General features: G+C 41.1%; 1 protein-coding gene across 1 annotated transcript in view; it reads left to right on the top strand.

Annotated features, from left to right (window-relative positions):
• The first annotated feature begins 4250 nt into the window (after window positions 1–4250).
• Window positions 4251–16471, top strand: part of ADAMTS19 (ADAM metallopeptidase with thrombospondin type 1 motif 19) — a 244146-nt gene continuing 231925 nt past the window's right edge. The window contains exons 1-2 of the mRNA XM_044228322.1: window positions 4251–4332; window positions 4943–5589. Of these exons, the coding sequence (XP_044084257.1) occupies window positions 4260–4332; window positions 4943–5589 (720 nt within the window). The 5' untranslated portion in view covers window positions 4251–4259. The remainder of the gene's footprint in view (window positions 4333–4942; window positions 5590–16471) is intronic.

Raw genomic sequence — 16471 nt, 5'->3', positions numbered from 1 at the left:
ATAACACAGTTGAGATTGAGATTCTGGACTTTGAGGGGATGCTTTAATACGATGAGCCTTTTGAGGGCCCTGGGAAGGAATGAGTGCATTCTACATATGGAAGAAATGCAAATAATTTATGGTTAGGAGGCATAGATGTCCTCTGATAGTTTTTAAAATATATCCATGAATTCTTTTATACTTCTTCATTTCAGTATGGTCTGGACTTCGTGACTTGCTTCTTCTTCTTCTTCTCTTTTTTTTTAAGAGAGAGAGAGAAAATGAGCAGGGGCAGGGAGAGGGCCAGAAGGCAAAGCAGATGACCTGCTGAGCGGGGATCCTGACCCAGAGCTAGATCCCAGGACTCTGGGATCATGACCAGAGCATGGAAGGCAGATATTTAATCAGCTGAGCCACCGAGGTGTCCCAGTAACTTGCTTTTTATGAACAGAATATGGTAGAAATAATGGTAGGCCATTTTCAAGATTGGCTTATAAAAAGACCAAAGTTTGCAGTGTGGGTGCACTCTCTCACTTGAATCACTTGTTCCGAGAGAATACATGATAGAGCAGCCAGATGGAGAGGTTCATGAGGCAAGTTTCCTACCAACAGCCACATGATTTAGAAAACAGAACCTCTCTCTTCCGTTAAGTCTTAAGAAATAAAAGTTTTGGTCAAGAGTTTGGCTCCCATCTTGTGAGAGACCCTGAACCAGAAATATCCAGTGTAGCTACTCCTAGACTCCTGATGCTCAGTGAGATGATAAATGTCTACTGTTTTAAATTACTCAGTTTGTTATGTAGCAGTAGAAAATTACTATACTCTCTATACTGCTCCCTTCTCCCTGACACTCTGGTCTGTAAATTCTAGTCATCTTGCTGTGTCTTCCCTACTCAGCTCATCTTCAGAGTTCTGTTTGGATTTCTCTTCACTGTGCATAGAAGCCTCTTCACCTAACTCAGTGAAAGCATTCTTTGTATTTTCTTAATATTTTCAGGTTTTCTGGAGGGGAAAGGATTTAAGATTAGCTTTAGGTTGTGAGAGGCTTAGGGCCAGTGAGTTGAGGGAATGAGGAAGGGCTGAAGTCATCAAAGCCAACTTTTCATGTAGAGAAGCATGGTTTATAAAATACAACATGTGAGCACCTTGTGGGTAAGAACAGTTGGTTCCACTTACTCTGATGTTTTGTCACTTACCTTCAGTGCATAAAAGCCGTGTTTGGTTGATGCTAACTACCATCTGGTGACATATGTAGTGACCTGTCTAAAGCAACATATTTTTCCCAGCTGCTCCTTTCTTCCCTCTTAGGTTAGTAATGCACACACATGTCACAGTCCTGCCTTTTCTCCTTGATTTCACCATGCACAATTTACTCAATTCCAAATCAGGCTAGTTCTTTCTTTCACATACATGCATACACACTCAAAGGCACTTTAAGGGATGCTCTTATTTGCACATCTAAGTCTCTTTAGTTAGAGCACAAAAACTTCCTTTCTCTATTAGGCTTTCTCTATTTCTCTATTAGGCTTGTTCTTTCTGAAGCCGGATAAATCACGCTGATAGTAGCTGATCACCAACAGAGTTAGTGTTGTAAATCTGGATTAAGGAATTAGAATGGGAATGAAATACCATACAGAAATCAATTTCTATTGTCTTCTAAATGATCTTTGAGAATCTCCTTAGAATTTCCACAGCTATTCAGTGTAAATCAATGAATTAGGCAGAGTGTTGTTTTAAAAATGTATATATGAAAGAGGGGTGCCTGGCTGGCTAGTCAGTGGAGCACAGGACTCTTGATCTTGGGGTTGTGAGTTTGAGCCCCACGAAGGGTGTAGAGATTACTTAAAAATCAAATTTTAAAAATGTAAAAAATATATATAAAAGAAATCCTACCTTTCCAAAAAAAAAAAAAAGATAGCTTAGTAGAAGAAATATGTATACTATGTACACCAAACCACGATTTATAAAAAATCTTAGAAAATATATAAATATAACAGTACGTCAAATGGGAGAAAGATCAGAATTATCTGGAAATTAGGCAAAACTTTTTGTAACAATCACTATTAACCTCTACCATTAGAGATTTGTAGGGATCCTGTATCAATAGGAACAAAAAAGGACAGAGATGGGAACTTAAATTGACAACATGTGCTTCTGAGTAAATTTACCAAATCATATCAAACCTCATCTAGTTTTAAGGAATCACAAAGGTATTCCAGTAAATATAGACAATATACATTCCTCCTCAAACTTTACTCTTATATTTTTATTGTCATTGTTCAAATGATATAAGAAACATTTTATTTAATTTGTATATCCTGGTGGAAATGTTTCAGTAAAACTAGCTGTCTGCCTTAATACTTGCTATATTTGTTAAAAATAAACTGCCTTTGATTTCTTGCCTAGTTTTAAGTCTGTATAATTGAGTCCCATAAGGAGTGTGTAGGTTTCTAAGTAACCCAGATATTTTTTGAATGTCTGGAAATCCACACTCACCTAGTTGTTCAGTTCCAGGGATTTTACAAGACAAGGTTGGGAGGCAGAGCACTCTTGACAAACACCCGTAGAGTGTCTTCATGTTTGTTTTTAAGCCCAAAACAACTCAAAGAAAGTATTCTAGGACCCAGCTTATTCAAACAATGGCTTTACTTTGAAATAAGATAGTCTGCCTCCCTTAAAGGCATAGTAGTCACCTTTGACACAAGGAACAGAAGGTGAAATAACAAAGGATGTGGGGAACCAATCTCCCAATGTTGGACTTTTAAAAAATACTGATTTGCATGAACTAATTTTTAGGTGACTGGCCTAGTACAGAGGATGCATAGAGAAAGTTAGATCAAACCTTCTTGAGTCTGATGTGAAAATGTTTGGTGTCGCCAAGGAAGAGGTGTGCAAAAGGGAGTGGGGACCCTGAAGATCTGTGACAAAGAAAGCAAGAGTATTTAAGTTTGCATTCCCCCCAAAAGACAGAAAGAGCAAAGATACATTTTCGATGTACAAAAAGTAAAAAAGGCAAAATAATCTCACCTTATGAGATCTTTAACATACAATATTTAATGTTAGTCCCTTTAATCTCACCCTTGTTATGAGAGAGAGTGTGTGTGTGTGTATGAGAGCCAGAGAAGGGGAGGAGGATGGAAATTGATAGCAGTGATGAATGGGAAGCCTGAAAGATAAGGTGGTATAAGGGGCTCTGAAATGTCAGGGTGTCTACTGTCCTGGGAACCTTTGAAGCACACTCCATGACGAATCACATTATCTCCCAGCTTAGAAAATTCCTAGAGACAAAGATGAATGGAAAAATCAAAGTCTTTGGGAAGTGGGGCCACAGCTTTGTGCTCAACCCTGCAGTAAGTTTTGCTTTGTGTGATGTGAAGATTGGGGAGGGAGGGACGTGGGGGTGGGATGGACTGGGGAGGCGCTTCTACCTGCACACACCTCAGCTGGGGAGTGGGGGTGGGAGTGGGTGCAGAGTAAGGATGCAAATCGGCCTCCCAAGAATGGCCAATCAGCAGTCAGGTTAGGGAATTTGGGTCCCCACCCCAACTCGGTGTGTAAGCACGTGTGTGCTTTTCTGGGACCTTTGTCCCACAAAGTCACAAGAGGCGGGCACCCCTTGCTCCCTTCTTCTTGTCAGATCTGCTTGAATCTTTTCTCCACCACACCCACCTCGCGAGTCGTATCTCCTCCTCATCCCGCCACAAATTCGCTCCCGCGCCTCTCAGGGTAAGAGCTCGCAGAACTCCGGACCCGAGTCGTGCGCGGAGCTTGGCACACCAGGTTGCTGGGAACCGCTCCTGGCAGTTCTGCGCTGGTGCAGGCGGCGAGCCACGGCTCGGACACCGCGGCGCTCCTGCCCGCGCGGGGCAGTCCTCCCTCCTGTCCGGAGGCAGCACTGCCAGCCTTGCGCCTGCCGGCACGCTCCTGAACTTTGGGTCTATCCTGTGGGGCTCCGGAAACTCTCGCAACGTCCAGAACACAGAAAATAGACTCATCACCTAATTCGCCAGGGAGCCAGAGCGCTGCGGGGCCGCGGCTCTGCCTGCCCCCGCTCCTCCCTCCACCCCACCCCACCCCACCCCCGCCCGGGCTCGGGCAGCCTCTCGGAGTCACACAGCACCCCCCTCCCACCCCCGGCAGACAAAGGGCCTGGGCAAACTCGCCGCCCGGCCTCCTTGCGCTCCGGGGAGGCGGCGGCGCCCGCGGTGGATCGCGCAAGGAGGCGCGCGCGGGGCAGGGAGCCGCGGCCGCGGTAGCGCGGTCCCGGAAAGAGCCGCGAGATGCGCCTTACTCACATCTGCTGCTGCTGCCTCCTTTACCAGCTGGGAGTCTTGTCGAATGGGATCATTGCAGGTAAGTTCTTCCGAGACTTTCGGCTGGCTTTCCAACTTCCCCAGAGGAAACCGAGAACGCAAGGGGAGGCTGGGCTGGTGCAGCCGGTGCGCGGTGAGCAGGGCTCAGTGGGTAGCAATAAAAAGGAGCATGCGGGTGCAGATGAGGGGGTCATGATCGCGAGCGAAATGCACTCCTCTCGACCTCATTTTAAGCATCGTGGAATGATTAGCTTTCCTCTAATGAGAGCAGTAATACTTGGGTTTACAGCACCTGGAGGAAAACGGGGAAGTACAGCAATTGATAGCGAGGCTTTGCTCTGACATATGCTTAAGAAAGTAATGTCTTTGCACCGGTTTTCCGTCACCAACTAAGTGGTGTCACCAAACTTTGCTGCCCCACTCATTCTCCCCTCCCCCCATATTATCGTACTTTTATTTTGAAAATGCTGGGGTCTGTAATCTGATCGTGAGTCTTTAGGGGTTGCAAGAGTTTCAGGGACTAGACGGGTGGTCTCCAACACATTAACACGAGAACCTTGTGTCAGAACCGAATGTGAGCCTGGGAATGCTTGTGCTACTGGAACTGCGGCACTTTAAGCCCCGCACTTCTCTGTCTGCCCCGCCCGCAGGGCTGCAGTTCGCCCCCGACCGCGAGGAGTGGGAAGTCGTGTTTCCTGCACTTTGGCGCAGGGAGCCAGTGGACGCGGCCGGCGGCAGCGGGGGCAGCGCGGACCCAGGCTGGGCGCGCGGCGCAGGCGCCCGGGCGCAGGCGGCCGGCAGCTCACGCGAGGTGCGCTCTGTGGCCCCGGCGCCGCCGGTGGAGCCCGCGGAGGGCCAGTCAGAGCCCCGGCCCCAGCCTCGGCCGCCGTCGCCGCCGGCGGGTGAGGAGGACGAGGAGTTCGAATCGCAGGAACTGCCGCGGGGATCCAGCGGGGCTGCCGCCCTGTCCCCGGGCGCCCCGGCCTCGTGGCAGCCGCCGCCCCCACAGCCACCCCCGTCTCCTCCCCCGGCCCAGGAAGCAGAGCCGGACGGCGACGAGGTACTGCTGCGGATCCCGGCCTTCTCCCGGGACCTGTACTTGCTGCTCCGGAGAGATGGCCGCTTCCTGGCGCCGCGCTTCGAGGTGGAACAGCGGCCGAGTCCCGGCCCGGGCCCAACGCGGGCAACAGCCGCCCCCCGCCCTCCCGCGCCGCCCGACGCCTCCTGCTTCTACACCGGGGCGGTGCTGCGGCACCCTGGCTCGCTGGCCTCTTTCAGCACCTGTGGAGGTGGCCTGGTAAGCGCCCTTCCTTCCGAGCTCTCCACTTTCCCGCCACTCCGCCCTCTCCCCTCACACACAGGGCTGGTTTGACCATCCCTCATCCCCTTGCAAAGTGGTCGCCCTGAACTTCACCCCTGTCTCCACCTCCCTGGAAGTCTAACCGGTTTACCTCCCACTGAACATCTCCAGGGCAGTGAGTGAATCTAAAGGCTAACTGGGTGGATGAACAGTCTTCTCCTTCTACCTGGTTATAGGTTTCTCTTGATTACTGTATCCAACTGCCTCCTGGTAACTCTTCCCACTGGTTTTACTTCTTTCTGGTTTCCCACGTGGTGTCTTTTCGGAGTGTGGAAGACAGCCAATCTGCTCACTGCAGAGTCTCCCCCGGGTCTGCCCCCACCCCCAGTTCTGCATTTATTATAAAAAAAAAATTTTTTTTTTTAAATGTCCTACTTCAAAGTTGTCAGAACAGTTCTCTAGGGAATTACATTCTGACAGCTGTCTAGAATTTAAACACATGCATAGCCACGCTGGACACCTGTTCAGCGGTGTCGGGGGTGGGGGTGGGGACAGGAGTGGAGGAGTCACCAAAAGACCTGGAGCTGTGGATGAATGACCTTAGAACCCAGTCGGTATGCAAAGGGTCATGGTTCTGTAGTTTAACTTTTTCTTTCCTGAGGTTTACATTTTACATGGTGGGAGTTGGCTTTTCTCCTCTCCACTACATGGTAGAAAGTAGAAGGGGTGGGAACCTTGCTGAGAGGCTTGTTGGAATGGGAAAGTAGAAAACATTTGCGCTATCTGAACAATGGAGATCATCTTTGGATTTTCTCTTCTCTGCCCTGACCCAGGTTTGGGGATAATTGTTACCTCCTGTAAGTTGGCCTTTACTTTATGGTAAAGTATACATAACATAAAATTTACCCTTTAACCATTTTTAGATGTACACTTCAGAGGCATGAAGTACCTTCACATTATTGTACATCCATCATCATTGTGGCCTTTATTACTGGTTTAATACAAAACCCACAAGATACTGAAAATGCTCATGTGATTTGTGACTTCATTTTGCTGTTTCTAATGAGCCATTGATGAAATCCACAAGGACTTATCTGAAAACAACCTGCTCATTTCTAGAAGAATCTAATAGAAATGGAGAGCAGAAAATATCCGCACAATCAAAGCCACCCAAAGTCATGAAATGGAAAAAAATGGTCAAAATCCAGACAAAATGAAACTGGAAATTTTTACCTATGCCCTCCTAAGGTCTCATAGTCCAATGATGTAAATTGCTGGACAGGGCTATATTTTACCAGATGCTCATAATGATGAATATTCAAATATGGACATTTTTAGCCATGAGTGAAAAAAGTTGGCATGGAAAAAACACACGAAAAGCTTTTAAAAATGTTTTTTGTGGAACTGATGTTTGAACACTTCACTGGGGGAAACATTTTGTGGGGCTTTCATTGTCCACTAGTTTTTGGCCAGGGATTAAATAATTACATATAGAAAGTTCCTGGTGTGGTAGAAGCAATAGGGGATAAAGCATTTCACTGTGTTGAAATGTGGGCTTTTGGTCACATTTTCCAAATGAGCTATGCTTTCTCTCCATACTTAAGGGAGCAAAGTTAGAATTATGAGTAGGTTTTTCATAGACTGAATAGGAGTTTGACATACCTCTCTGTTTATCATGTTGGACTTTTACTCACTTTTCCTATTAGCCACATATGTATATGTTCTGAACTGGGAAGTCTTTGTTATTGAGGAAATCTGACGTTGCCAGCAATACAGTATAGCAGTCAGACGTTTGAGTTAAAAGTTAGGCAGATAGCCAAGAAGAGTGGGTTTGTTACTCCAGACTCTACCATGCCAGCCCCTTTTCCCTTATGAGGGTGGATTAGGAAAGAGAGCATAATTTTGTTATCTGAGCTCTGACATTGGCTTGTACCCTGACAATTGACAAGTCCCTTACCTCTCTGGGCTTCAGTTTTCATTAGTTAAATGAGAGAATTGGATGATTTAATTAAAAACTGGAGGATAGAATTGAAATTCTATTAGATGTTTAATGTATCCTATATCCTCCTTCTTAGGAGAAGGACAGCATACATAAGTGGTTATGACCCGGTATCTATGGAGCAGCGAGGTGCTGAATCAAATCGTATTCCTGAGATGGATCCAGCTTGGGAACGTGGAGAAGGCGTCCCAAAGTAGAGTTCAACTGAAGCATGAGGAGACTTTTCCCAGGCAGAACAAGGTTAAAGCGTGTTTTAGGTAGAGAGATGATGCTGAAGACATAAAAGTAGAGACCTATCAAGGAAATGAAAATAAGAACCTCCTGTGACTGGGCTAGAAGGTCCAATAAGGGGAAATGACCCTAAAATATCTGGTGAGATCAGATCTCAAAAGCCTTGTCTGCTAGACTATGGGCTGTTCCAAACTATTGATTATCAGAAGTCTACATTGTATTCTGTATTTCCAGAAATCTGTGATTCTCTAATTCTAATGTGAGGAGTCACGTTGACTTTCTGTGGGGGTGAATTATTTATAAATGCAACTGCTTTTCATTTGCAACAGTTTTGTTTTTTTTTTTTTCCTTCTTCCCAGTAAGTGAAAGCTTTCTGATCATTAGTTTCCTAGAAAAGAGTAGATATTTAAGTGTACTGTCTCCTCCCCTCTTTTAGCAGCTAGCTTTGTCTTCTGGTGCCTGAACTCCTCCACACCTTTTGGATTAGTGTATATTTGAAAAGATCCAAGAGTCTCTATCAGGGGAGATAGATCATCAACTACCCAGTTCTGCACAGTGGTAAACATTTATAAGGTTGGCCAATTCATTCTCCAGATACCAGTCTGCTTGTGCAACGAAAGGGGAAGTGCTAGAATAGATATTTTGGGTATATGATGAGGAGCTGCCTCTTCAAACTACTTAATCTTTCTGGATCTCATTTTTCCTATTTATAAAACACACAAATTTTATTTGCATATCTAGCAATAGATGTATGAAGTGTTCTTGCTATTTCTGTTTACCCTTTTTAGTCACTAATATTGAACAGTAATCTTATCTGAGCCACATAGTAGATCCAGCGGGCACATAAATATCCTAATACTAAGCAATGAAACATTTGATAAATAAGTCTTCTGGGCAAGACATTGTGCAGATATGGAGAATACAAAAAGGAGATGAAAAAGCCTTGATGTATGTTTCAAGGAGCTTCCAGCCTGGTGTGCGAGTGACAGATGGAAACAGGGAAACACAACAGCTGAGATAGCTACAAATGTAGTATGCCCCAAGTGCTCTGATGCTACTTTCTTAAACATTTCTCTTCATTTTCACAACACTGTAAGATACCTGGTTCCCAGTCAGCACTCAGTAAAAATCACTGGACAAAATACAGCATATACAGTACTTTATTATGTTTTAAATAAGTCTATAAAAATTAAAATACAAAAATGCAACAAATTAAATTTTATGAAAGAGTAACAACAATTTTTGTTACCTAACACATTAGTTTTTGTTTTTATTTTTGTTTTTCTTTTTTAAAAGCACACCTAAGCAGAATAAACTAGGTGACTACACACATTGCCTGTGGTTTCCTTACAATGGACTGTTGAAATGGTTATCATTAATATTTGGATTATCCTTCCAGGATGATAAAGAGTGACTACTTAAATTTTATCCCCTTAATTTTTAAGTTTTATACAGTAGTCATTTTGATTAGCTCTTTATAGAGAATCTGCAGCCTTGTGTAAATTCAATTGTTTTGGGCAGTTTACTCCTTCTTTCTTGTATCACAGTATTTGATGCCACAGCAAGTTTTGAAGAGTTAAATATTTTAGGATATCTATTCCAGCAAGGCACTTTCTCAGGTATCAGTACTAAGGCAGGAGGGGAGAGTGTCCTGGCAGGGTGGGGGCAATGGTTGTACACTAGCAGAACTGGGAACATCCAAATAAAAAAAAGTAAAGATTGCCAACTAATCTCACACATCCACCTTCTTGGTTCAAGCCAAGTCCTAGGAGCCACAGAAAAGATCTTCTAAATAAATCTAAAGCAATATTATAAAAGAATGCCATTAGTAACTCAGACATGTTGAATATCTCCTGAAAGACTGAAAACAGTTTGGGCTGGATTCATGGAGAACACAGAGACTTTAGGAAGCCTCCATGAACGGTGGAGGCTTTACCAGAAGTGCAGGGAGCAGGAATGCAGGGAGCAGAAGTGGCATTGACTTTTTCTCATGTCCAGTTATGACCAGCATTGGAATCCACATATGCGTGTCTAGGCAAGAACAGAGAGGACAAAGACAGAGCTTTCCCAGGCATGTTGGTGACACCAGAGGACACAGCATCTCCCCTTTCAAAAGATGATCTATTGGCTCCCTGCCCTCAGCAGGTGGCCCACCTGTTTCATCAAATAACCTGAGGAGTGACCACAGATAGGTGAGCAGGGAAATCAAAAAGATATGAGCTGACACCCAAGAATATCACACTTTTACGAAAATGACCTGCATGAAGGAAAGTCATCAAACTCTGGCCAGTTAATATACAAAGCAACAAAATCAATAGAATAAATGGAGACTTTAATGGAAGCATAAGAGCGGATATATATTCATTGACAAAATAAATTTTAAAAAATACAGCAATACCTGCTGTCCAGAAAAAAATGATTAGTTACAATGGATCTAAAAATAAGTTGTCACTAGAATTAAAAACTCCATCAGTGAACTGACAGGTAAATTTCTGATCTAGAAGATCAGGCCCAGAAATTCTCCCAGAACATAATATAAAGGACAAATGTGTCAATAGTATGAAAGAAAAGTTGTGAGCCATGAATCCTAGGTTTGGATGTTCAAATTTGTTTAATAGCTGTTAACTTTTAAAAAATAACTGAAAGGATAGAATTTTGTTTATGTGAGTGTAGTGTAATTTATTTGACCATTGTCCTGTTGTTCCAGTTTTTTCACTTTTATAAGTAACTCCAGGATAAACACACTTATACAGTGAGTACTGTATAAGTTGAGCACACTTCTGATTATTTACCATTTATAAAGGATAGAATTTTTAAAATGCATGCAATGTACCCTAAACATTTGAATCTAATTTAAATCACATATATATGTGACTTATGTATATATACATATAATATATGATATGAATATATATCTTATATATAAATATATATTTATTTTATCAAATATTATATGATAAATATTTATCATATAAATAAATAAATATGTATATTTATTTATTTATCAGCCAAGCTTTGGATGTGAAGTCTTACAGGTGAACCTCACCCAGTAGGCATACAAACCATTTCCAATATAGACTTTTATATTTGGAAGAAAAACTAAAGACACATTCAGCATAACTTATGTGTAGAATCCTGGACTTTTAAAAATTTCGTATCTTTTACAGCTGCTTCATCCCGAATGAAATTAGAGTCATTTTCCTTTAGCAACTTAACCTTTCTCAAGCTTTTCCAAAAATTTCAAGGGAACAGAGACGCTTTTGCACTTGTATTTTGCTGTTTAATATTTAGTGTCAGATTAAATTACATGATTACAGAATATTGTACCTATGTGTGTTCAAGCAAATGCAGCTGATTCCTGGCTAACACACAGGCTGATCGTTGGAAAGAATTGCATGTAGCAAGACAAGGGAGGAATGTACGAACTATGCGCATTCTGCATGTTGTGCGCCTTGGTGACTGTATTTTTAAGATGGTGTGTAGAGTGTTATTTAATTCAGCGATTTGGGTTGATTTGTCTAACATGGGTTAGACAGATAGTTTTTCTGTATCACAATCACATTTCCAGAAATAAAGGAAGATGTGCACCTCCAGATCGAAGGACGAGTCACCAAGCTCACAGTGGTATAAGTAGAGACCCACGCCTAGACACACTGTGGGAGAATATTAGAAAATCAAAGAGAAAGAGAAAATTCTCTTAATGAGAGAATGATTATCTCTACTGGAATGAGTGTCAGACACTAGAGGATCATGAGTTGATTGTTTTAGAGTTCTAAGGAAATAGAATTTTGAATCCTGGACTCAGCCCAACACCATTCATCATTTTTTTCAAGTTTTTATTTAAATTCCAGTTAGTTAACAAACAGTGTAATATTAGTTTCAGGTGTAGAATTTAGTGATTTCATCACTTCCATCACTTCCAACACCCAATCTCTGGTCATCACAACAAGTGCCCTCCTTACTACTCCTTGCCTGTTTAACTTGTCTCCCCACCCACCTTCCCTCCAGTTTGTTCTCTATAGTTAAGAGCCAAATAACCATGCAAACTGAAAGGCAAAATAATATTATTTCAAAATTATAAGGACTCAAACTTTACCAAACAGAACCTCCAAAATTGTATGCAATGAAAAGTCTTCCTCCAACCCTTTCCCAGTTATTGCTAGATTCCTTCCCAGACGTAGCTGGGGTTATTAGTTTCTAGTGTGTGGTCTAGAAGCAGTTGATTAAGCATATATTATTTGTATACACACACATGCATGCACATGTGAGATTACCACATGAGTGCACAGAGAGAGTCTCCTTTATTTTTTGATAGTTCCCTTTATCTGATTGTAAGTATGCTCCTTAATCTACTTAATCTATTTGGTGTTGAAGTCCACTTGATCAATTCTAGTATTTTCCTATTATGAACAGCACTAAATAAATAGGACTCCATAGAGACACCATTTTGCTTATGTAATGTAAATCTTTGTCAAAGGGCATGTTGTACTGGTAATTTGGGGTGATGATGTCTGATTGTACCCCACAGTGGTAGTACCACTCTGTACTCTTCAGGCCAGTGGAGTATGAGAGTACATCTTTCCTCTGTGCTTTTACAATATGGGTGGTGTTAAAGACATTGATGTTTGTGAAATCTAATAGGCAAAAAAAAAATTCCCTCAGTGCAATTTTAATTGACATTTTGGGGGTATTTTTTGTGAGGCTGAGCATCTTTTCATATTTTTATTCTTACTTCCTTTCCTGTAAATGTTGTGTTCATGTCTGGTAGTCATTTTTTCATTAGAATTTTAGTCTTTTTCATTTCTATTCCAGATCTCTTTCTGTATTAGTATTTTAACAAGATAAATATTAATAACAAAATAATAATGCTAAGTGTAGAAAGTGGAAAATATGTGAAATAAGTCATCTGTAAGCTTACCATCTATAGATAGTCACGTTTTAGTGAATATGCTGAAAAGGAAATATGAGTATCAAATAAACACAATTGTTCTCAAATTTATTAGTAAGCTAGTAAAAGCAAATTTCCTCAGACATCATTGCTGTTTCATTCGGTTGGCACAAATTATGCAAATTGATAATATCCATAGGGCATGCTTGGAGAATACTTAATCTTACGCATTGTAGGAGAGCAAATTGGTCGAGTCTTTTGTATTGTAAGTACTTAAATTTTAAATGCTTACCCTTCTTTTCAGGAATATTCATATGTGCACAAAAGACTTACATATCAGCCTCTTCATTATAATAGTGTTTTCAAGGGCAGGACATTGTAAGTAGTCATCATTAGGGGGCGACTTACATAGATATATTGTGCTGAATGCCTGGAGAAAAAAAAGATGAAAGTCATTCCTTGTTTTAGTATACATACAGTTTTCAAGGAACCGTTCCTTTGCTTCAGCTTCTTGCCCTCCCTACGTCCCTCACAACTCTGTGATTTAGTCACAGTTCAGTATGCCTTTATCACCTTGAAGAATGCATCTCTTTAAGGCATTCTATGGTTTTCTGGTTTAAGATTCAGGATGGCATATATGATTGTTGTCCTACCAGTGGTGACACATGAGAATTTTCTGTATGTAGATTGTGCAGTCCCTCCAGTCTTATTTAAGGCAATCATACAGTGAATTCTAATAAAAAATTAATCTTAGAAGAATCATCGTGCTGATGGATGAACATTGTACATTAAAAGTCAATAAATTCTTTAATCATATTAATCTATATCTTAATATCTTGAATTCAGGCATGGGCCAATTTTATGAGAATAAATTTGTTTAATAATAATATTTGCTTATTAAATATTTAATATTAACATTAATATTTTGTACATACTTGGAATTTATTAGTTGAATCATAGTGTGGTATACTTTTTAAATTCAGGAAATTCTTTACAGGAGCCTTCAAGTATTTCCTATGCAACACTAAAACAGCATATTTTTATTGAGCTCACGCACAATTGAATGTTTCCGCGTAATTGCAGTTACAGTTTTATCCCAGATGGTTTCATGGATTTCTTTGTACAGTGTAACGCATAATCAGAGGAGTTCCAGGTTCCTGATAGATGGGAAGTGTCTTACCTTAGAAAGTAATCTTGATATATTTTGAGGCAGTGGGACAACCAGTAGTCCCTCTTGGATTATGATTTGGGGGGTTTCCTGAAAGGAAATTTTAAGATTCCCTTGGCTAAGCAAGGACCATAACTTCCTTCACAGTGCATTTAGGGTGCAGCCATGGTGAGCACATCATCTTGTCTCCATCTCATCTTTATTCTCATGCCAAACCCTAGACTGAGAGAAGTGAGAAAATGGGAACTAAGCCATTTTAATGCTACCCAGATATTTCTACAGAATTATTGCGTGACGGTGTTGAGAAGGCCCTTGGGGCTTAGAGAGTTTAGTACTTGACTTTTCCAACAAGAGAAACTTGATTCCATTTCATAATTAATGTGCATATATCTGTAATATATTATTAACTGTTTAGGCTTTAAGTCAAATGATTAGGAAATAGAGCTGATGAGCTCAGGCCAATTTTGGCATTATTTAACATATTCTGCTTTCCTGTTGCTTTCCACTGAAAAAAAAAGTAAGATCTAAATATTTGTTTTTTTGTTTTTTCCCTTCACAAGCACATAAAGATGTTTTGCCCCACATTTTTTTCCCCCCTCTTATTTCTGCCAGGCTTTGTCTAAAAAATATGGCCACTTTCTGCAGTGAGCCCACATCACTGGCTCTTTGCTCATGCTTCTTGCTGCTTTTTTTCTTAAAATTTGGTGTGCAGATAGCTTTATCAAAATCATGGTGGTGAGTGTGAGGCTGAGGGAGTTGGGAATTCTCCATTTACATCAGAATCCCAGACTGGGTCTCAGATCCAAGAAATGCATTTAAAAAGAACCCAAGGTGATTCTTGTGCAAGCTTAAATTTGAGGGTGGCCACTAGGAATTTAAGAAACAAACCAGATGAATATATGGGAAGAGGGAAAAAAAGAGAGAGAGAGAGGGAAGCAAATCATGAGAGACTCTTGATGGTAGAGAACAAATTGAGGGTTGATGGAGGGAGGGGGGTCAGAGACAGGCTAAATGGTGATAGGCAGTAAGGAGGGCACTTGTTATCATGAACACGGGGTTTTGTACAGAAGTGATGAATCACTAAATTCTGCTGGTGAAACCAATATTACATTATGTGTTCACTAACTAGAATTTAAATTTTGAGTGGCTTTGAAAACTCTAGCACTCACCATCTTTAACGACTAGAGTTACATCCAACAAACTTTACACCCAAGGTGTCTTGAATGGATTTTAATGCTCCTTATTAGCTCCTGTAGTGAACTTGGATACCTTCTGTCCTTGCCTTTAACATCCTCCCAGAACCCACTCAGATCTCATTGAGCTGGAAAGGATTTTATAGATTTCAAGTCATTATTCAACAAGTTATAAATATGTGCTCATTAGTTGGGAGGTGATATAGTGGGACCTTTATGCCAGTATGAATGTTTTTCTACTCTTTAGGTGAAAAAGTCTATAGAAACTGAAACTTGCTTCTCATTCTAGAATTTGGAAGTCAACAAAGGCAAATAGCTTCGAAGTGCCACCAGCCGTTGTATGGGTAATGTAACAGGAAACTTATTCCAGCTGTTTCACAATTGTTATTGTAATGAAATAAAATTGATTGGCAACACAGGAAGAAACATACATTCAGCTTGAAGTGGGGGATCTGTGGTGGCAGCCATTTTAGATGTGGATAAATGAAGACAGAGGCACATTGCTGTGGAACATTAGAAAAATCACTGAGAAAATTATAAACTCCTTGCAAGAAATTACCTACTCTGGAATGGCAAGGTACTGTGGTAGGGTTAAGAGGACCTTTGGCGGTATGTCAGAATTAAATGGTAAGCTATCTCAAATGGCAGAAATAGCTAAAAAGAAATAAAATAGCAAGTCTCATCTATTCATTTACATTCTGTGGATGTCAATTTGGATGTCATGAGCCCTGTAAAACTCATTAGAATTAACAGCCAAAACATATCAACCTGCTTAGAGGAATGACCAGGCAGATAATCACATTAACAATCTAACAGATGCAAATGGTGTATTTCTGTTATTACTTGGATCCCAATGTGTGTGAGTAAAATGTGATAGGTACGTTTTCATTATAAAAGTGTTATATTACCAGCAGATATTTTAGCATACCCAGTTCGTAGATGGGCAGTTCAGTTTTTGACCAAGGAACTTATGTATAATTAGCATAAAGTCTTTGTGTTTTTTTCTGCTCTGGTTGTGTGCTTGCAAATAGAACACATAGCATTTCAGAATTTTATTACAACAAAATAGAAAGTTTGAGTCATCACACAAGTAATGATTATGTATAAATATAACTAACAAAGCATAATGTCTGAGTGATTCATTATGGAAATATGTCTTTTAATAAATTTAATTTAACATCCTCTCTTTTGTCTACTAACATATATAATTCCTTTGTCTCTGTAGATCTCCAGTTGAAATCTTGTCAGTTCACAATAGGCAGTTCTAATTAGTAATATTTTAAAAAGTATTGAATCAGGGGCGCCTGGTGGCTCAGTGGGTTAAAGCCTCTGCCTTCGGCTCAGGTCATGATCTTGGGGTTCTGGAATCAAGTCCCGCATCAGGCTCTCTGCTTAGCGAG

The sequence above is a fragment of the Neovison vison genome, chromosome 1 (genome assembly GCF_020171115.1).
Source record: "Neovison vison isolate M4711 chromosome 1, ASM_NN_V1, whole genome shotgun sequence".
Lineage (NCBI taxonomy): Eukaryota > Metazoa > Chordata > Mammalia > Carnivora > Mustelidae > Neogale > Neogale vison.
Note: the sequence above shows the minus strand (reverse complement) of the source record. Positions and strands in the feature narration are given on the sequence as shown.